The sequence below is a fragment of the Bicyclus anynana genome, chromosome 6 (genome assembly GCF_947172395.1).
Source record: "Bicyclus anynana chromosome 6, ilBicAnyn1.1, whole genome shotgun sequence".
NCBI lineage: Eukaryota > Metazoa > Arthropoda > Insecta > Lepidoptera > Nymphalidae > Bicyclus > Bicyclus anynana.
In genome coordinates, this window is record NC_069088.1 from 9,947,450 (window position 1) to 9,971,046 (window position 23,597).

General features: G+C 36.7%; 1 protein-coding gene across 1 annotated transcript; it reads left to right on the forward strand.

Annotated features, from left to right (window-relative positions):
* Positions 1–474: 474 nt before the first annotated feature.
* Positions 475–21,874, forward strand: LOC112052468 (G1/S-specific cyclin-D2). Its single transcript, XM_024091561.2, has 4 exons — positions 475–990; positions 4,699–4,914; positions 8,299–8,455; positions 18,911–21,874. The coding sequence occupies exons 1-4, from the start codon at positions 754–756 to the stop codon at positions 19,192–19,194; spliced, it is 894 nt and encodes a 297-aa protein (XP_023947329.1). The 5' UTR covers positions 475–753; the 3' UTR covers positions 19,195–21,874.
* The last annotated feature ends 1,723 nt before the right edge of the window (positions 21,875–23,597 follow it).

Below are 23,597 nucleotides of genomic sequence, written 5' to 3' on the forward strand. Positions count from 1 at the left end.
AGTAGTTTCGGAAAAAATGGACTGTGACAGACGGACACGCAAGTCATAAGGGTTCCGGTGGTGTACTCTGACTTTCGGAAACGGGACTTTAAGTATCGACATCGATAACTACATAATATTATACTCGTAGGATACCTAGGTCTCTCGCCGCTCGACTATATGGATATATTTGAAATTATAATGGATAACCTAAGTAAAAAAAGCTTAAAATTTGCAAAAATTCTTTTTTTGTGGCTCATTCATTTGAATCATTCCATAAATTCAACCCATTATGAATTAAACCTACTTATATTCCCAGCTCAGAAATCACAGAATCCTAATTATTAAATACTAAACCTGAAAAACAGAAGTTTAAATTCTGCGTTGATGATTCAGTTAGACAGCTAGTTAGGATTTTTTTGTCATTAGACAAAAGATTCTGTTGCGGAACCCTAAGTTTTTATCAAATAGCCTTACGTGCAAAAAACATAATAAAAGGTTGAATCGAAAGCCACCCGAGGAGAGGGGACTCGCCCTTAGCAGGGCTCTGGCAAAGCTCGACACTCGCGCGTTCCGATACACGCTTGTCAGTCGAGTCGAGTGTCGACAACTAGCTCTACGCACTTGGCTGCAGGCCGCTCGCCGAGCGGCTGTGTAAACTGTGACATTGTTTGTGTACACGTAAACAAAAACATTGCGTGAACTTACGTGCAGTATTAGCTGGACTTAACTCACAGACAATATAGTGTTACATAGTGATAGTTTGTGTTTAAAATGGATTTGTCTTGTGGAGAGAATCTGCAAAATTCTGGACACAACAGCAATAATAGTGGACGAGTCATGGACATGTGTGTTGCTGGACCCGATCGGGCCCTGGACCGGGATCCCAGGTTGCTGCTGAACCTCCTCACCTTGGAACGAATGCACGCCTTGCACACAGATTACTTTCAACATGTACAAATTGATATTCAACCTTTTATGAGAAAAGTTGTTACAACTTGGATGCTTGAGGTAAAACTCGAATTTTTAATTATTGTAATGTTATTCCTATATGAATTCGTTGTATCTTTTATTTTTTTTACAAATTGAAACACCTACCTAATAGATAATGGAAAATACATGACAAATACTGTTTATTAAAATGTTTACAATCGCCTCCTAACTTCCGACAACAGCTGATTTTAGATAATGTGAATGACCCTTTTTGAGAGATTTTGTGTTTTCCATACATTTCTGTTTTAATCTTAGTAGTTTAACTAAGCAATAACCACTTGAATTAACTAGGCACATTCTTTTAAATACATTGCATGTACTAATTACATAAGCAGGTACCTAATGTCACAATTGAGTTGGTAAATATTTTTTTCTGACTGTTTTCATAACAATAATATCTTCTTCTACCTTCGATTAAAGCGCTTTTAGAGTGCTTGTAATTTAACTTTGAGCACACTATGAGGATAGATTTTAACTTACTCAGGGCTAGCACGGGCAAGGGAGAAATTTATCCACGGGGAGAGGATAAAACGTTTATCCCCCACACTCGTTTTATCCACTCACCGCGCATGGGCACGTCGGTGGATATAATATTCCCGGTGGATAAACGGAGGGAAAGACTTGTCAACCCATTTGTATATATCTTATAAATTGGCATTAGGTATATTAATAGTCCGAAATAAACGTAAATTTGATAATATTTGGTTTTTTTGTGCATATTATTTATCTGTTTTCTGTTGGCATTGTTTTGTTTGGTGATTGTTTTTTGCGGTGGTTTGTAGTAGGTATCTATAGTATCTATCATACTAGCGGACCCGGTCAAGCTTCGTTTTGACATAAGTGCACTTGTTCTCTATCCCTACTCTACCCTTCTTTACCTCTAACCCTGCCCTACCCCTACCTTACCCCTACCCTACCCCTACCCTACCCCTGCCCTACCCCTACCCTACCCTACCCTACCCCTGCCCTACCCTACCCCCCCTACCCCCCCTACCCCAACCCTACCCCACCCCTACCCCGCCCCTAACCCCCCTCCCCCAACAACCCCTCCCCACTTACCCCCCTCCCCCTCCCCCACCCCTACACCAACCCTACCCCACCCCCCGCCCACACCCCCCCTACCCCACCCCTATGCCACCCCTACCCCACCCCCACCCCTACCCCAACCCTCCCCCACTCCTCCCCCACCCCCCTTCCCACCCCTCCCCCACCCCTACACCAACCCTACCCCCCACCCCCCTACCCCACCCCTACACCACCCCCACCCCTACCCCACCCCTACCCTACCGCTACCCTACCCCTACCCTACCCCATATTGCGAAGCAATTGTTAAAGACCAAAACATGCGAGACATAATTGTTTTTTTAAGTAAAGTTTTATCCCCACATCAACTTCACAGGGATAAATTTATCGCGTTTAAATGTCAAAAGTCCCAAAGTATATCATTTTATCCACTCCATATGCCATAGTCGAGGAAAAGATCTCCACGCGTAATGTCAATCGGGGATTAATTTGTCTTTCCCTTGTGGTCATGCTATGACGGGTGGATTTATATCCTTAGTCAGTGGATATAATGGGTGGATAAAAATTTTATCCCTTGCCCGTGCTAGCCCGGCTGAAGTATGCACATATGTAGGTAGGTACTTTTCATAGGCAATCAATTCGCATTTCTTTTCGTTCATTTAAAAATCATCCAATGCTTTCAATCTCAAGACGATAATAAAGGTACCTATTAAACATGGTTTCCAATAACAGCCTTTGTTATGAGGACTTGAGTAAATAGTGTTTCTGAGTTATAAAAAAAACTAACGCGAACTTTAACAGGTCCAATTCTGTACTTTGTTGATTTTGAAATTTTATTTTGCAAGGCAAATATAGCCAAAAATACATTTTTTATCTTTTTGTCTGTCTGTCTGTCCCTATTTTTGTTAACCGAGTATCACGCTGAAACTACTGAATTAATTCAAGTAACACTTGACATTTAGTATAAAATCATTGTTTAAGACAACTTATATTACGAAGTAGGTTATAGGATACTTTTTGTCGCGAAAATAAAATCAGAAGGGAGTGAAACAGGGATTGAAAGTTTGTATGGGAAGTCCTTCATCTTTCAAATCATAAAATTTGTAAAAAATGGTATTTGTTCTACCAGAAAAATACTAAAAATAATTCAAGATTTTAAAAACTCTACCTAAGGTTCAAATGGGGCTGCAGTTTTTTTTTAAATATAATTCGTTTATGTTTTGAGTTATATTTTGAAAACTGATGGACTTCTAATTATTGTAATACATTAAAAATTAAAAAGAGAAGGGGTTGAAAGTTTGCATCGCTTTTCAAGCGGACGAAGTCGCAGGAGTCTGCTAGTTATAAGTAGCTAAAACTTTGTATTGTCAAGATGAACGCCGTCATAATTCTCGCGTTGCACGTGTGATTACGATAGATGCTCGTGTTGTACCTACCTACGAGTCCTTACAAACGCAGGCTGCGAGCGGAAACTTTTTTACAATAGGGCTGTAGTTTTTACGAAGGCTCTGTTCAAGTTCAATGAACAACGGAATCTTTAGCGTAACCACGATTGCAAAAAAGCGTCTTCTATCGTATGTATGTATTCAACGGCTGCCCTTACATTCTTAGGTTTTAATGCGATGGTGTTCTAACTTGGTTTGTATTAACTAATAACTAATTAATAATTAGTAAAAATAGGTAGGTATAACACCACCAACTTTCCCGTTTCGGGCTGAGAATTTTTACCGAAAAATTCTTAGAATAAAAAGAACCGAGTATTTCCTATTGTGTATAGTATTCTGTCTCGGACAGAGAGACTACCGAGGTTGGAACTATATACTTCTGGTCGTTAGCTATGGGCCTCATAAGAAGCCTCAGAGTCACACAGCGGGCGATGGAACGAGTTATGCTATGCTCGGAGTATCTCTGCGTGACTGGACTGGAGGTGGACTGACGACATCAAGCGAGTCGTAGGGATTTGCTGGCTGCAGGCTGCTCAGGATCGTGATGTTTGGAAGTCCTTACAAAAGGCCTTTATGCTGCAGTGGACGTTCATCGGCTAATATGATGATAATGATGCTGATAGTGATAGTATTCTTTGTAAATTATGTATTTCTCGACTCGATTGGAAGTCTCGAATCTACCTATCGACTAACCACTGCGCCAACGATGAACTTTTTGTAAAACACATTGTTTCATTAGAAAATATTAAACGGGACCATACTGATTGATAGCTAATTAATAAACAGACAGTTTTATTAATATTCAGCTAAAGAACAATATTGGTAAAGCAGTCGACTCAAAGGAATTTAAACTTGTTAACCTTCAAGTCCTTCGTCGAAATATTATAGGTATTATTATCTACTCGTAGATACTTGTTGGACTTAGAGCCATTAGTTTAGGTCTGATTAGGGTATCAAGTTAATAGGTTTATTTCGTGACCTATTTACTAATATTTTGACTAGGTATGCTTGAACGTATTTTTTTCTCATAATTAACAAGGAATTCAAGGAATACTAATATTATAAAGAAGTAAAGTTTGTGTTAATTTGTATAGGTGATAATCTCTGGATCTACTGAACCGATTTTGAAAATTATTTTACCTACCACTAGAAAGCCACCCCACCCTTAAGAAAACATGTTTAGACATATTTTTATTTGTATGTATTGAATTGAATAAGAAAAACAATAATAAATGTAAAAACATGTATGATTTATCAGGTTTGCGAAGAACAACAGTGCGAGGAGCAGGTGTACCCTCTGGCCGTGAGCTACATGGACAGGTTTCTGGCGCAGCGAGCTATCTCGAGACAACAGCTGCAACTGCTCGCAGTCACTGCGCTGCTCCTAGCGTCCAAATTCCGTCAATGCCATCCGCTCTCTGTGGACCTTCTCTGCGCTTACACCGACAACTCTGTACACCCACACGAAGTTAGGGTAAGTCTATATGAACTACATTTCTGGCGCAGCCAGTTATCTCGAGACAACAGCTGCAACTGCTCGCAGTCACTTCGCTGCTCCTAGCGTCCAAGTTTCGTCAATGCCAATCGCTCTCTGTGCATCTTCTCTGCGTTTACACCGACAACTCTGTACTCCCACACGAAGTTAGGGTAAGTATATCGAGCTACAAGGACAGGTTCCTGGCGCAGCGAGCTATCTCGAGACAACAGCTGCAGCTGCTCGCAGTCACTGCGCTACTCCTAGCGTCCAAGTTCCGTCAATACCATCCGCTCTCTATGGATCTTCTCTCCGCTTACACCGACAAATCTGTACACCCACTCGAAGTTAGGGTAAGTCTTTATGAACTACATTTCCGGCGCATTTATTTGTTTATTTATTTATTTATAATATCAATGTCATAAAAAGTACCGATTTGTGGTTCCCTCAATCCAGGTTCTTTATTTTTTTGTCAGACTTATACCTGTAGGTAATTTGTTATTAAGTAGGCGTATACTAGAATTTCAGTTATACCTACCTATAATAGGTTCTTACTGAATATCTTCCGAATAGAAGACGAAACTCCTAAGTGGATGATACGGTAAATACTCGCAGTTATTAAATAAACAGTTTAAACAAAGTAAGTTATAGCCTATTATTGCCAAAAATAGTTTGCGTTCAAGTTTTAGTTATTAATAATAAAAAAATATTACGCATTTGTGATATTTATAAATTGATAGATCAGTAAATAGTTATGAAGAAGGTAGGATATAATTTAAAGTAGATCAGTATCTGTATTAAGGCACCGAGTCCCAAAGCAACACACCTTACATCCTGCGACAACCGCAAAGCGGAGTGCATTGTTTTGATTGTACCGTGAATGAACTCGATTAGCCGAGTCAAATGTCACTCCTTCACCCCAAGGGACACCATTATATTGCCTGTTTCCTTAAAGTGCTACTTGTAGGCTTCCGGTAATTACTTCTTCCTCGGACTAACTTAAAAAATGTACACAAACGCCGTCTTCCTTACGAGAAGGCACGAATGAGTGGCCAAGTATGGAATTAGTCTCTACTTCCGACGGATATGTGGGTAGTACCGTCACACATGCATATGATAAGACGTGTCACGATACTCTGATAAGTTTTTTGTAGTATTTGATGGATAGTAGATACAAATACAAACTCTCACTATTGTTTTATAAAAATTCACACAAGTTCATTATGAATATGATTGTCATATTGTCGTAATTGTAATATTGTGTGAGCAGGTAGGCAGGTGTGATTCGTTCAATTAGTTTCGTAGAGACCGTGAGCTTGACTTGTCACATTATTCACACGCACTATCACCCTCGCTTACCAAATGGTTTTTTTTTTGCTGTTATATCGTTGCTTTGAAATAGATCACTATAGCCATTGTACAATGACGTCCTATTAGATCCTGAGGACTGGATTCGAGTTACACATGCATATAAATCTAACAGTTAAGAAGCTTTGTTGTCGTTAAGAACCAGTACAAATATGTGATAAAGTTAATTAATATTATGCAGCATAATATTTGCAGTAGAACCTTTTTATGGCGAACCTCGATAAATCCTCTCTATATTCATTTTAAAACAGTATATAAGTACCTAATAGATGTTTTTTTTACATCAGCGCTATGAAACAATTTGATACGAGTTACATAGACATAAGTTAAACCTTTAATTTGCAAATAAATATTTTTTCTTTTGTAACATTAACCTCTACTAGAGTACCAATATTTTCTCACAAAATAAGCTCAAGTGGGAACCTTGAAAGTTGAAAGCTCTACCTCGAATGTTTGGCGTCTCCGTCTCCCATCAAGTTTTTACTTACAGAGGTTTTACTGTAATTTGAGTGATCATTTTTTTTAACACCCATATCTTTTTCGGGAAGTATGACAGCTTGCTCTTCGGGTAATTCTAATTCATTTCCCACACAGTACATACTCGCAAGTTTAGCTAGTATTCGTATATTTATGCGTATTCGTAAATTGTCCTGACATTTGGTAAAATGTGTACCTACTTATGCCTTAATTATGAACCGTGACCGTGAGAAAACGCTCATCGTTCTTTATATGCAGAGGTACCGTATGGCATAGTACTCGTAGCGTACACTTCCTTGCAATTAATTCGGGTGATGATCCTGATAAGTCTACAATGCGCATGATAATGAGGTCGAAAGCCGTGGAGGCGTACGTTCCCATACTATGGTGCGATAGATAAGTAAACAGTTGGCATCGACAAAAAGAAAATTGTTTTAGTTTATAGTTTATTTAATTAATTATGCGCCACATAAGTGAATTAATAATGTTGGCGGTAAAATTTTAAGTATTTGCTATTTAATTTTATTCGTAATTTTAAAAGTGTGGGAATGTTGCATTTTAAATGATTTCGGTTTATTTTTTGAACTAAAACAGATACGTAATAATGACCCCTTTCATTTCATTATAAAGCTTCCTTTCTCAATGTCCCTAGATTTCCCTGTTTTGCCCTTTTCTTTGCTGTAATTGTAATATGATTCGCTATTTTTTGCGGTTTCCGCCTGAGCCGTCGTGTATGACGGTTACGATTCAGCTGCAAATACGTCTTGTACTGCGTGAACATCTTTGTTTATTTTATACATGTCTTGACTGTAGAGTAATTTAAAAATTAAAGCTACCGATGAATGGGATTTAAAAAGTGAAAGGGACGGTAGTGCCACACTTGACTTTAGCTGCTTGAGAATTAAATCGAGGCATTGATATTATGGCTTCGGTATTATAGTGGCTTTTTTATGATGATAGCATAAACATAGATACGTTTGCTTATCATTTATTAGTTAGTTTCAACGAAGAAATCTTTTTTTCATTATATATATTTTATTCGGCTCACTGCTGAGCTGGAGTCTCCTCTCAGAATCAGAGGGGTTAGGCCAGTAGTCCACCACGCTGGCACAATGCGGATTGGCAGACTTCACACACGCAAAGAATTATGATAATTCTGTGGTATGCAGGTTTCCTCACGATGTTTTCCTTCACCGATTGACACACGTGATATTTAATTTCTTAAAATGCACACAACTGAAAAGTTGGAGGTGCATGCTCCGGACCGGATTCGAACCCACACCCTCCGGAATCGGAGGCAGAGGTCATATCCACTGGGCTATCACGGCTTCTTATTTTCATTATCCTTCTAGATATCCTTAATGTTTAACGTTTGTTTTAGCCATGTCAATGTGATCAATGTGATTTTGATAACCCTTCCTAAAATTATCCGACTACAGATTGTTCTTTTGTACCTGTAGTTTAGTTGTTACAACTTGAAAATTTGTTACAATTTTAATGGGACTAACGGTTATTTTATAATATGGTAATTTGTTTCAGCAATGGGAAGTGATGTTGCTACAGCGGCTGAACTGGCAGCTCTCCATAGCGACCGCCTTCGACTTCGTGGAGCCACTCCTAGCGCGGGTACCCTGGGGCCGTTGCAACCCTCTCGTGCGGACCCACGCGCTCACACTTACCTCGGTTTGTTACACAGGTGAGATTAGAGGTTATCATATATATTCTAGGTATATTAAAACATTTAAAAACAATCCGAACAACAAGCAGCATGGGAAACCAATAAGTATATACTTTGTGTAATCCTGAATAGCGGTCGTTAAGGCGCAGGTACGATTTGTTGTTTGTAACAATATGATAAATTTTTAACCTCCGACGCAAAAAGAGGGGTGTTATAATATGTTTGACGTGTCTGTCTGTCTGTGGAACCATAGCTCCTGTACGGATGAAGCGATTTCAATTGACTTTATTTTGGATGAAAGGGTGATTTATGTGCAAGTGTTTTTAGACATGTTTGATGAAAATCGGTTAAGCCGTTTACAAGTTCTGGGGGTTAAAGAATGTCGGCAAATATACTCTATTGGGGTCTCAAAAGAAAGGCACTGAAAGAGAATATTGATGATAGTTCGAGCTTGAAGTAAAGGATATTCTAAGATTAAAAGGTTTGAATAATTAAGTTTGAATACAATAAATTTTATTAACTCCCTCCCTCCGCATTTCAGGAAGTTACCTGTGACAATATTCGAGTATATTTTTGTTATAATATAATCTAAAAAACTAATTTATGCTTATTTATCTATAGAACTCTAGAGTTGGTAGCTATATGTTGCTGTAACATGCGGGTCCTATAGACTTTGGCCTTCCTTGACTTAATGCTAATTATGGATAATCGGTGTCCGTATTAATAGTCATCGCAACGACCATGTACCTATATCTACTTACTCCTGACTAGCTTGGACTATTGTGTTAGCCAGTTCTGTTAACTTCCAGCCGCTTAGGTAGTTTATGTACGAACTGAAACCTAAAATCAGCAAAACTCATTTTTACATAAATTACATAAATAAAACCCACATGTTTTTTCCAGAATACCTTAGGAAACTAACTTTCTATTTACTCGTACCTCGTAGTTTTGTTTCATGACATATTTTGTACATATTTTTACGAAAATTGTGATTTTTCGTGTAATAGGAGTCTGATGAAAAGAAAAATGTCTTTAAACTTAATTTTGATTCAAAAAGAAGTTACAACTTAAGGACCAATTAGAGTCAATTCAGGCTTATTGTTAAGATGTTAGTTTTTTGGCTTTTTAATTCTGTTCTATGACGCACAATAGATTGTGCTATGACGCCCCATCACAATTTTGGTTATGGGGCGCCACAAAAACCCACTAAATATGTCCTCCTATTGTTATAATGCGATTAGAGTGCGTGTAGTGCAGTGGAGTGGTCACTAGCATTTACAGGGGGTTCGATGTATTGGAACGCACATGCTGTTGGTGCCGTGATATCTATCGCGCACCTTGTGGCCCACCCCACTGACTGACCCTTTCCAAAAACCTCCCTTTGTTAAATACACACAAATTATTGCAATTGCGTTTAAATAATTTGTATAGCTTTATACGTATTTAGTATTTAGTATAACTTATGTGTATAATGTACCTACAAAGGTACTCGTAGTTTATACTTAGGGTATAAGGCTTATAAGGGTATATACAAATGGTACAAATGGTGTATATTCAAAGCCTTTTTTTTCGCGGTTTTTGATTTTGTATTTTCACTATTCCCGGGTAAAATTCATGACCAACTTTCTGTATTCGCGGTTTAAAGCTTTCATTATTTACGACATATTTTCGTATTCCCCGCGATTAAGTGTGCTTAATATGTAAACCTGAGTAAGTATTATAAGTATTCTGAATGAGGGCATCTATTCGCTGACTCCTATAGTTATTATCAACTTTTAGCGTCAAGATAAATACGTACATTTATTATTTTTGTCTAAAACACGACAAACTCGTATGTAATCATTATCAATCCATATTCGGCTCATTGCTGAGCTCGAGTCTCCTCCCAGAAGGAGAGGGGTTAGGCCAATAGTCCACCACGCTGGCCCAATGCGGATTGGCAGACTTCACACACGCAAAGAGTTTCGAAAATTCTCTGGTATGCAGGTTTCCTCACGATGTTTTCCTCCACCGTTTGAGACACGTGATATTTAATTTCTTAAAATGCACACAACTGAAAAGTTGGAGGTGCATGCCCCGGACCAGATTAGAACCCACACCCTCCGGAATCGGAGGCAGAGGTCATATCCACTGGGCTATCACGGCCCTAATACTCTTACGTAAATCGTCCTAAAAATATAAAAAAAAACGCACCAATCTTACAAAACTCAAAATATTACGTTAGTTTTTATAATGCAAATGATTATAAAACACTTTTATAGTTTTTGCAATAACGTTTTTAGTTGGCAACCCTGTCTTTTGCCTTTGTTTTGTTTTGTTTTACAGTTTGAGAGAAGAGTACGCTTATTTGTTTTATACCTAGTTGTTTGTTTTTCTTCTCTCTCCGAGTAAGATTTGTACAGCTTAATACAAAAGCGATTATGTTATCTCGACGCAATCTGATTTATGGTACACCATACAACCATATGCTCGATACGGTTCTGTACTATAACATTTACGAGCTTTTGTTTATCTAACTTTATAAACTAAAATACCATGAACGAGTATGTGGAGTGTTACTTATGTTATAAATACCTATTGTAGGTAGATTATTAACTTTCAAGATTCTTAAACTTACTTATTCTTGATGTTAGTGCTCGTTTACGTAATATTTTTATGTATCGACCACGTTGACGTTATCCACTTAGGTACTTTAAGAATTTTTAAAGATTTTTTCAAAAGGTGACTATTTTTTTGGCGCAAAGTGTATAAAGGTTTTCATAAGTTCTCGGTCCCACTAAAGTTTCTTATTTTTAAATAAATGGACTATATTTTGAAAATATTCTTATTTAAAACACACTGATTCTGTCTTATATATTTTTCGTTTTGGTACTTTCATGCTTTTATTTTTTTAAACAATTCTTAGATATGAATGTTATTTAAACGGGTACATACCACGATAAAACGACGAGATTTTTATTGTCATTTTTTTTATTGTCATTGTCAGATTGTTGTTGTTTAAAATCATTAATTCTTAGATAAGTAAAATAAAACCATTCAAATTTTATTAAGTAAGCAGTGGTCTTTTGTCCGCTAATAAGAAAATTCTGAAGTGGTTAAAATACTAACTGCAACTAGTAACTGTAATAGTATATCGGAATAATAATAAAAAAGTCTGAAGCACAGATTTTTTTTTTATTTAATGTAAGCAAATACCTACTTACGATTTGTAAATATCATATATTAAGATGGTGCGAGTGACAGTTCGTTTCACTCTTGAAAGTTTGCCGCGATTCACGATAAAAGTACATATAATGAACGTCATAAAGGCGATTGTCACCGTACCTATGCTATCTGAAAAACACTTTAGTTGTTAAGCTTGTCTAATCAACAATGGCGTACCGCGTATGACTAGGAGCTTATAAAATCCAAGTTATTAAACAAACGACCGCGAGCGAATGGTGTAGGAGAGTTAAGTATAATTATTTCGGTCGTAGAAATAATTTAAGGACTGTGATGACACTTAACCCTGCATGGCCCCTATGGTCCATCGCATCCCGATAAAAAGTTATTTATGACCAACAGTTGGTTACCCTCCATTGCTTTACAACAGCGTCTAAAATAGATAATTAAAAATTATAATTTTTCTCCCTTTATAGACTTTAGAAGATAGAAGAAAGTGGTATACATAATTTATCTATATTTTCCAATCATAATTTAATAATGCACATATTATATCATAAAAAATGTATAATGGTTATCGGTATTTTTGTGCATTAAATAAGGGTTTAATGTACTAATTTAATCTACGGAACACTACACTGTGCGTGTCCCAACACGCACTTGGCTAGTTTTTTTATATAACTTTTAAGAATATGCCAATTGTAATAGCGCACAGCGGTGATTGATTAGATTATGAGCGGAAATGTTAAGGGCTCGTGTCCACTACACCGGTGTTGGGTGTCGGGTGCCGGAAGTACCCGTAATTGCCGGTAACCGATCGTGCATTACCCTAGGTGTTAACAGGTTATTAACACCTCTTGACCCTTTAAATTTCCTTCATCTTACTGGCGGGGTTTGTTTACGATTTACGCCCATGTAATTTGAAACATGGCTTTAATGTTTACCCTTTGGGTTTGGGTTAAATTGAATCTTTTCAATATAAAATGAAACTTTTGACAGTAACGTTTCTTAATTCACATTAATTTGTAATATTTTTCGTATATTTGAAAAATCAATATCTGACGATAGCACACAGGGACAGATTCTTAACAGTGAAAGAATATTTTAAATCGGTTTAGTAGTATCAGAGCCTATTCAATGCAAACAAACAATCAAATCTTTCCTCTTTATAATATTAGTATAGATAACTATTAGTCAATTATTTTTTGGCTATGGACAAGTCACATATAGGTGCAAGATACATAATGATATAGGCAAGACAAGAATCTGTCGCACGCATTTGTGAAACACTTTATGTAACTTTGTCTTTAATTATTTAAATCTTACGAACGAATATGCAACACGTATCTACCTACATAATTTCATCATCACCAACCAGCCTTGGACAGTGGCAAATATTTTACACAAAAACGTATATGGAAACGTTAATAAATCCCACGTATGATTGAGTTAGATAATCTAACGTCCAAAGATAGCAATCAAGCGTTGCCAGTTATTATTGTCACAAGTCACAACGCAAGTAACCGTGTCACGGTCGCGGTGACTTATGAGACGAGTCGGCGACGAAGGGGAGCGACCCGAGCCACCGCGCCAGCTGAGTGGCGACAATGCGCGAAGACGTCCCGCGGCCATTGTCGTCGCCCAAAACCCGCGACAAAGGGCCCCCGACAAAGAGCGTCTCAGCACGCACCTGGCGACCCGACCCTTAGCTATCTAACCCGATACTTAGCGACTCACACCTCTGTGATACGTATACTAACCTCAATGTATGAATATAATATATCCGTTCTCGCTTCCGACCTATTCCAATGAAATTAAATGTAGTAAGGAAATACTCTGAATTATTGTAAATAAGTATTTTTTAATAATTGGATATTCGTAGAAGGAATAGATACAGCTTAGGGAAAACGTGGTCTAAGTAGTGGTTCAATAAATAATATTAAATATTATAAATTATCTAAATGTAACCAATGGCTTCAGAAAAGTGAATAATGCAACAAAAGTGAATAAGTAGCAGTAACTGTTCTAGTATATAAAATACTTATCATTAAAGTGTATTGATATATACTCGGTAACTTTAAATTAGCGATTCATCATGCAAATTCAGTTAGCATTTCTCACATTACTTAAAATTCATACGCGTAGTGAAATCGCAACAAAGCACACCCAACCGATTTTACGAGCAACCGTTTTGAGAACCCCCAACGAAAGTAAACATTCCAAAATGAGACATTAGACGTATTCAGTATTATATTACATCTAGTTCCACACAATTAGATAATGACATTAACTATTTGCAACCCTTGCATTTCTGCATCTATTTGTATAAGTAAGGATTCGCTGAGGGTGAAGAGGGGCAGGTTTTCCAAACGGAACTTAACGGTTCCTGAAGTCTGTTGGTATGACGCTCATTACATCGGCTGGGGTAATTAGGAATAGGGTAAGACGGGGGTGTATTCTTAGCCTGCCCCTTGGCTCGTGCCAACAGATGTCCGTGCCAACTGACGGCAACCTGTCGCGCAACGGCCCGCTCCGGTCCGGTGACCGTCAGAGATTACTACCTGATACATCTGATAACGCTGGCATACGTATTTGGTGCATTAATGAGCTACACGTACCTGCTATGGGGTTTAGTTTACCCGTAACTTTTACGATCGGTGTTCCTGCCCTTTCAGTTAAAAATATACGCCCTGATACGTTGTCAATCTATTTTCTATGTATCTATATGATCTGCGTGAGCACGCTTTAATAATGATGTTGTCAATCAATTTAGTTAGAGATGATCGAATTTATTTCATTACCTCAGAACAGTAGGTACTTTGTTTGCTGTATGATTTTTTCTGTACTTGTGACAATGTAGATTTGCCCATGGTGGTAGGTTTAGCAGCTAAGGTTTAAAACTTAAACAAACAAACACAGTCGCGCCTGTTGGAATAAATTGCTGGAATAAAATAACATCTGAGCAAATACCCTCATCGTAGGTATCTAGGATTCTATATGTACCTATATATTCATCATTATCTACCCATATTCGGCTCACTGCTAAGCTCGAGTCTCCTCTCAGAATGAGAGGGGTTAGGCCAATAGTCCACCACACTGGCCCAACGCGGATTGGCAGACTTCACACACACAGAGAATTGAAAAAAAATCTCTGGTGTGCTGGTTTCCTCACGATGTTTTCCTTCACCGTTTGAGACACGTGATATTTAATTTCTTAAAATGCACACAACTGAAAAGTTGGAGGTGCATGCCCCGGACCGGATTCGAACCCACACCCTCCGGAATCGGAGGCAGAGGTTATATCCACTGGGTTATTACGGCTCTAGTTAGAACATTTATATTGCCTCGCTTTAAATGCCGTCGATTTCGTTTGCATAACATGTTATATTACACTTTTATATAAATGTTAAAATGTTATATATTTAATTTTATATTTTGACTATTATTTTAATAATTAAAAAATAGTTTTTTTTTTCGCAACGTTACACCTTGTGTATCAAAACCTTACCCACATGTAAAGGTCTACGTCCACTTAGATTTTCATTTCCTTAAACCGTTGGGGCTGAATTAATTAGTTACCCGCAAGCTTGACCTTAACGTGTAAGGCTTTTTTTCTAATTAAAATAACGAGCTACTCGCGTGTTGCGATATTGTTTTTTAGGGTTCCGTTGTTAAATAACAAGGAAACCTAATAGTGCATGGCCGTCCGTCTCTCTGGCTATCCGTGGAACAGCTAAACAAACTCAGAGAGTATTAAAACACAGTACATACTTAATTTAGCCTGATTAATACGATAAATAATTAAGTATTATCGATCGAAACGGCTTGAATAATTAAAAATTGTACATATAATATGCATAAAAAAGATTTATCAAGATGGTTTAATGATGGAGACAAAGGTGGTCATAATCATAAGTAAGCCTGATTATTTTATTGTAAGATACTTTCAAGAAGGGTTTTAGTAGTATAAAACCATCGTTTTTGGGCAATTATTTTAATATCTTGATTGACAAGTACTTATCACTAAATAATTAATTAGTCCTTATTATATATTTTAAGTGCGGCTTAACTTAATAGATAACTACGGAACCCTACTCGAGTGGACCGACTTTTCTATTATTATTTAACTTGGCAGGTAGTTATTGTTAATAACGTAGCGTAAAGGAATTTCTAAGTTAGAGTTAGGGCGTAAATGGTTAAGACTTTAGCTCCTGTTTTTGTTTTTAAATAAAAATATAATAAAAACAACATAAAACAAAACACATTGGTTGTGTGTTACTTCTACTGAATTGTGTTTAATTATAATTTATATTTATACTAATTAATATAATAATTCTAACGTTCTATTTATAGATACACTCAGTTTGCTAGTCAGACAGTCAGTTATCATCTTAAATATGGAATCGGAGGCTTTTCAATTTTAAAAAATCATTATACTTTATCGTACTATAAATACCTACTATAAAGTGGTCAATGGTCAATGAAATTAGACAGTCCCGACATCGATCTCCTATTAAAAAGCGGATGCACAATCAGCGACCAAAAAACGTCCCCACTCAATGAGTGCCACACAACTTCTTGGCACTCAATTCAAGTAGTCGTATTTGAAAATTCAACCTTAAACTGAATTCTCAAGGTTGAATTTAGTCTTAATTTGGGATTTTATTGAATATTGGACTATATTTACATGCCTTTAGGTGCATTCGCCGTTTTCATATTTGTCGAACTGAACAACGAGCCGAGCCAAGCATAGAGCCAAATATTGCTACGAACATCTTGAGAATTCAAGTTCAAGCGAACGCTTTATTCGATGTTCATCAAAATGATGACAGAAGCTTGGCTCGGCAAAAAGCTTCAAGCAAATCTGCTCGCTAGAGTGCTCGCTAAAATGATCTCGCATTTTTCTGTGATGTAACATTCGCACGAATGCTCATTACAAGTGAATGCTCAAGTCTATCAGCACCTTAACACTATCAGCGCCTATGTCTAACACGTATGTGTCGAGCTTTAGCCGTGTGTAGGCGGCCAGTGACCCGCCGTTACCTCAGGAGCAGCAAACGGAAGGGTCGCCAGGTGGCGTCACATCTGCCGTCTTGACTTCCCTCAGCTACTCGTACACACGGCTCCTACGAGCTAATCGTTCCAAGTTGTTACTTGTTTCGCTTCATCACCTCTCCTTCGCCGTTAGAAATATGTACATATGCAATATTACGAGGAATACCTACTTCGATGCGCTTGTTAAACCGGCTGTTGTTTACTTTTTGCTGTTCTTAAGGTATCTACTTATATACAGCTTTTTGATTAACAAAGCTGCTAGTTAATATATTAAAGTTTATATTCTAATCCATAGTTACTAAAATAATTACGTTTTTTTTTTGTAACGCTTTCTCTTTTCAACTAGTCAACCGTTAATCATGAAAGAAATTACTAAAGTAAAGCTTTCAAATTGTAATTACGCTAGCCACACACGATCAAGTTTATCGTTAAGGACGCTTAGGAATGTGGACAGTGAAAAAAATATCGAAACCATAGTCATTTTTCGATATTTTTCACAGCCTACATATCTAAACTTCCTACTTACTTGATGTTAAGCTTGATCGTGTGTGGACAGCCACGTTATTCTGTATGAATAATACTATTACACGATAAGAAATCGCTTCGGTTAATCTATCTTATTTAACGGTAATAAATAAGAGAGCCATCGATTGGGCGTCTCGATATTAGTCTCCAATAAATTCTGACAATAGAATCTCGCCTTGGCCCTGGCGAAATCGCAGCTGCGCCCTTGGCTAGCGAACTTAAGATGTAAATTACCATTATTCCGCGTCCATTGTCCCATACGCATTGCACAAAGATGCAGACGGGGACGGCAGGCACAAATCTCGCAGCTGTTCAACTTTTCCTTCCTTATTCTTGAACAATAGCGTCACGTATTGTGCAAATTGTAACGCGGTCGTTTTTTTTTTTTGGAGCGAGCCCCCTAAAGACGAACTTGGGATTTTAACTTTTGCGATACTCAATTGGTAGGAGCTTTCACTTGGCTGTTGAATCAAGGTTCGGATAGACAGGCCGAGCAATTTTTGAAGCGGAGTGTATATACCTTCCTACATTTATCTTTCGTTACATACCTTGGCCAGAAGTATGGTTGACCAACATTAATAATATCAATATGGTCAATCAAATTGAAGAAAGTTCAATACAAATTGATCTTATTCGTCCTTGTGATTTTTATCAGATAGCTTGTTTATTTGCATCCGATCTTTTAATTGTCCCAGACTTTACTTAATTAATATGGGACACCACATATAAATTGTAGATCCAATAACATACACTAGATTTTTACTGTCTTTTTTATATAGTAGGTATAGATACTTGTACTGTTATGGACTCGTATTGGGCAGAATACTTGGATAAGAGAAATATAATATTAAAAAAATAATATCAAAGGTTACGATACGAGTAAGATCTCAAGTCCCGCTCGTTCGTAATACAAATGATAACTCGACCACGTGTTGTTTTATTTCGTGATCGGTATAATAAGACGTGGAGGAGTAAATGCAAGGACGCAGGACGCTGAGATGCAAGGTGCCGTGCCACCTGTCCGGTTTGGTTAATTATCTTGCAACAGATGCGCTACTCTACCTGCGAGCTTGTTTTGTTTGTATCCGCATATTATACCACGGAGCTTTATAGATGAAATTTGTAAGAAACATCAATAACATAAATACTCGTAGTAATCATCAGCGTCATAATTTTAGGTTATAAATTTAAAGCTGTACTAAAAAATATGTCTTTCTAAATACTAAATACTGCTACGAGTATATAGTTAATTTGATATTTACTATTTTCGCCAATGTTTGTTATACACAAAAAAGAAAGTTATAAACTACAATTTGTAAATCTATTGTGAAAATAAGCTTTTAATTGCGGCGTCAAAAAAGCGACAGCGGCAAGGCTATTGAGTTGATTTAATAGAAAAATGTTTAAATTCGTTGTTTACCTATATCGTAAAAATTTAAAGCTGTACTAAAAATGTCTTTCTTAATACTAAATACTGCTACGAGTACATAATTATTTTGATATTTACTATTTTCACTAATGTTTGTTATACACAAAAAGGAAGGTTATAAGCTACAATTTGTAAATATCTATTGTGAAAATAAGCTTTTAATTGCGGCATCAAAAAAGCGACAGCGGCTTTATTGAGTTGATTTAATACAATAATGTTTAACTTAATTGTTTACAGCTTAATTTAAATTCCACATTATGTAATAGGAAACTTCAATGACCCAAACGTTCTCTTGCCAACAGAAACGGAGTTCCTGTTGGTGCCACCATCGATGATCGCTGTGGCGTGCATAACGGCTGCGGCGAGGGGGCTGCGTGTGCGCATGACCATAAACGACCTGTGCACCCTCACGCGGACGCCCGCCGCGGCCGCTGAACTCGTGGCCCGACACGTGGAGCGGGTACTGGCCAGGGAGACCCAGCCCCAGGAGCCCAGGGCCAGACATGTCCAGCCAGTCAAACAGACTGCGTCAGACCAGACGCAACTCCCGGACACTCCGACGGACGTTCAAGATGTACGCTTCTAATAGTTTGATATGTAAGAAATGTAGTGAAATTACTAATTATTTGTGTCGGTGATTTGTAGAAAACAATTCTATCTAGAATTTTTTGAGGATTCTTTAAGAATTCTATGTATTCTAAATAGAACTTTTGAGGATTCTTTTGCAGAGAAATTTAGAACTTACGTGTGTAATGACTAATAGAGCCGTGATACTATATTGATAATATCGTCATCAAAGGTATCATTATTTACAGAAAATTTTGATTTACAAGGAATTACAATTTTTAGTAGTTAGTTATGTCATTAAAAGGCTCGATAGTAGACTTATTTACTAAAGGCCGTTTTCAGTAACCTACCCAAGTTTACGGATATATATCTATCCTTGATTATCAGTAACAGACAAACTATCTTTACATAGTCAAACTATCTGTCAGTAGGTTATTGAAAAGCAGAACAGAAATATAGATTTTCTTAACTTTAGTAAACGAAATGGCGGATAGATAGGTTATTGAAAACGGCCGTAAGTAAAGTGCATGCGTAAGATAAATCTTTGGTATGTTGCTTAAGATAAAACTTTGTTATCGGTACATTGTATCAAAAACAAAAAAAAAATATTCTTGCTGCAAATCACCGGCATTATCCGGCATAGATGCGTCCTATATAAATATGGAGTCAATTGATCTCATCGGCATTGATGTTATTGCTATGTATCGTTTGAATGCATTTCATTGTTGCGATAGTTTTTGTGTCGCGCACCTGGGTGTACAAGAATGAGTCTGGATACTGTCGTATGAAAAATATATCATTATTTACCGATTACCGAAGTACATGATGCATTTCCTCAGTGCTAACTTGGAAGTTGGAACTATTGGAGTTGCCCATTGATCTCAAATTATTATTTATGTAACGCCTATTTGTTTAGTGTTAGGTTTAGTTTTTTTTTTATTATTTATTATTTTTACAAATAAACAGATTAGTAGATCAGTTCGAAAGTGCAGTTATTGAGTTTTCTTCTATGTTGATCTCCGTTGATTCCAAAAATTATTTTTTAAGACTGTTATGCTTTTCTGCGAGCCTATAATTGTAATCAGAATAGTTTGTCTAACTGCTTTTGAAAGTCTGTTTGTCTTTGGATGTAGTGGTACGGTGTACAGATAAGCGTTTGATAAACAGCGCGTTGGTGTGTAAAACTGAAGGGACTTGGAGTTACCTGGACTACAGACCTACCTACAGTTATAACTGTGAAAATTTGTCTAATCGAATTTTCAATCAAAATCATTAGGATAAACTGTACAGTTAAAACTGACGAATACCACATACGGAGATTTAACTGAACAATTTGACTGTTCAGTTAAAACTGCAGGTATGTAGCACGCGGTAGTTCCACGTGATAGACACCTGTACTTTAAGTTTATATACACACAAAATAATTTTAGCTGTCGTCTTACCACTACATCCAAAACCAAACGGACTTCCCGGTATAGATTTTAAGCACAAGATGTAATTTGTTAGTCCACATCTGTATGCGAATTTCGAACACATTTGAAATGTTTATATTTATGTACTAAGATAAGTAGGTTTATAGAGATTTTCGTGTGTCTTGTATGATGAACTAAATAGGATCTCAATTTTCGTAGATTCTAAACAAAATGCGTGTACAGGGGCACTACATGTTTAATATTAGATGATTTCGAGTTAAAATGTTGAAGTATGTAATTTTTGTTTATTTAGGTCGATGTTAAGTTTAGTAAATTCTAGTCACATGTTTTATACATTCCTGTTTTCGACCAAACTTTATATGTAGATTTACTTATGAATAGTTATTAATAGTAATAATAATAATAATTAGTGTAACGTCGCAATGTCACTTGCCTTATACTATTCTCTCTTAATTTTAGCCTTCCACAGTCCGACATACCCACATGCATGCAACGACGAGTTTTACCGGACGTCATGCCGGCAGCGCTGCTAGCATGTGGGTATATCGGAGCGTGGGTGGCTAGCATTAGATTCGTGATTATAAAATTAATTATTTGTAATTTGAAAAATTGTTTTATTTGGTAAAGTAGAAACTTGATTATGTGGATATAAGTTACGCATATTGGTGACTTTCCTTTAAACTCCTAACACGATCTAAGATAGTATAGAGCAAGCGGCATTTCTGTAATTTATATTGTATTGAATAACTTTATATTGTAAACTTCTGTAAGGGAGATTTATTTTAAGTTAAAGTACCGAAGCGTGTCCGACGTTACGCGATGGTGATTAAACTAATTAGGAAAATTAATGATCGCGCTCACAAGTTTGTCTTAAAACAATTAAAGTTGATGAAAGCTTCTTTAAATTGGCTTCGAACCACGTAGACATTTTTACACGATTGTTATCTGATCGAGCTATTAATAAATTATAAACTAAAACGTTCGTTATAATTTAAAAGTTCGTTAAGTCTTAAAACTATTGTAATTATGAGGGTTTGAAATATTGGTTATAAAAGGAGCTTTTGTCGGAATTAAAAATGAATTAAATTAAAAAGCAAACGTATCTACAATGATAATTCACAATAAGTCTATATTTTTTATTTTGTTATGTATTATGCACATTTATACCTATCGGTATTCAGCTGATTAAGTGTGTTAGTTGCTAGGTTTTCGGAGACGATCTGTACAGGTTTGGTTTAAAAAAAGAAAATAAATAACTTAAAACAATCCTTTGTTTTACTGTATATCCTTATATATTTATGCATTTTTTATATCTTCACTACATAAAACAAAGTCGCTTTCTCTGTCTCTATATCCCTATGTCCCTATTAAATCTTTAAAACTACGCAACGGATTTTAATTTGGGGTTTTTTAAATAGGGAGAGTGATTGCAGAGGAAGGTTTATAAGTATAACTAGCGACTTGCCCCGGCTTCGCCTGGGTGTAATGCTTATACTAAATACACTACAGAAATACTGTTAACGTATAAAAATATAGCGGCCCGTCTTCGCAAGGGTATCACACTAATATTATAAAGGCGAAAGTTTGTATATTAGTGTGTGTGAATCTATGTTTGTTCCTCCTTTACGCTGCGACTATTGAAGCGATTTGGCTGAAATTTGGAATAGAAGTAGATTTTACTCTGGATTAACACATATGCTACTTTTCATCCCGAAAAAATCCATGGTTCCCGTGGGATTTGTGAAAAACTGAATTCCACGCGAACAAAGTCGCGGGCGTCCGCTAGTAATATATAAATGCAAAAGGTCATCACGAAATCTTGAAAACCGCTTGATGTACAAAGCTGAAATTGGGCATGGAGGTAGTTTACAGTTAGTAGGTCTCCAATAGGAACAAATGCGATAGAGCCGGCTTAAAGAGATCTGAGGGAGGACGAAGTCGCGGGTGTCCGCTAGTAATATTATAAACGACAAAGCGTCGCATCAGTAATTTTCAATATTAGGTATTCAAGAAAAATGGCGTCTTATGTTTTTAAATACCTATTTTAAAAACTGTTCACAAAAACTAAAGAACTATATTGGAGTATTTTTTCTAGGTAATTATTAATTATTATATTAATTTACGTAATTATTGTTAGTGTTAAATTTTGAAATTCAAATGATGAAAACATTTTGTGCTGATGTCATGGAGACGCGTGACGTATTTTATGGGTTTCACCGGCTTCACCACGCTGTTTGTAAAGACTCATTCTGGATCATCTTTATTCTGTGATAACATAATACATTAAATTATTTCCAATCTAAGATTTGGCAACTCACCAGCATCTTTTTGGCTACGTTCTAACTGACCATAAGAATAAAAAACTTGTTGCAGAATACAAAGAATCTAGTTAGTAGGTATGTATAATGTACCTACTCTCTATGGAACTAAACTAATTTCTATTTTCTTCTACGAGCCAATAATTCAGGATTTAAAAGTTTGCAGAAAACATCGATGAAAGTTTTGAAAAGTACTTGTGGCGCCCTCAATTTTGCTATGTTTAAAACATCATAATTAGCGCCATCTGTATTTCTATAAAAACATGCTTCTCAACTTAGTTCTTCACATTTCGGATAGATGTCGCTAGTAAAGTTGCGTTGTTGGTCGAACTAAGTTCTATTTAGTTTAATAATTTATCAAGAGATGGCATTCTACGTTTTGTAGTTACTTAAACCAAAAAATATACTGTAGATGGCGATGAGCTCCTACATATAGCGGACATCGCACGACAACGCGTGAAATTCAGTTTTTCACAAATGTTTTCAATTTTTCATACTGTGAATTCCTCAGAACAACACTGGCCTGTCATATGTTTCTGGTTTTTTTTTTCTAGAGTAAATATTTTTACTCTAAGATCTGATAATAATCGATATCTAATAATTAGTCAAACATTATCACTCTGTAAGCTCGCCAACACGCATTGGAGCATAGTGATGGGTTTAATCTCCAT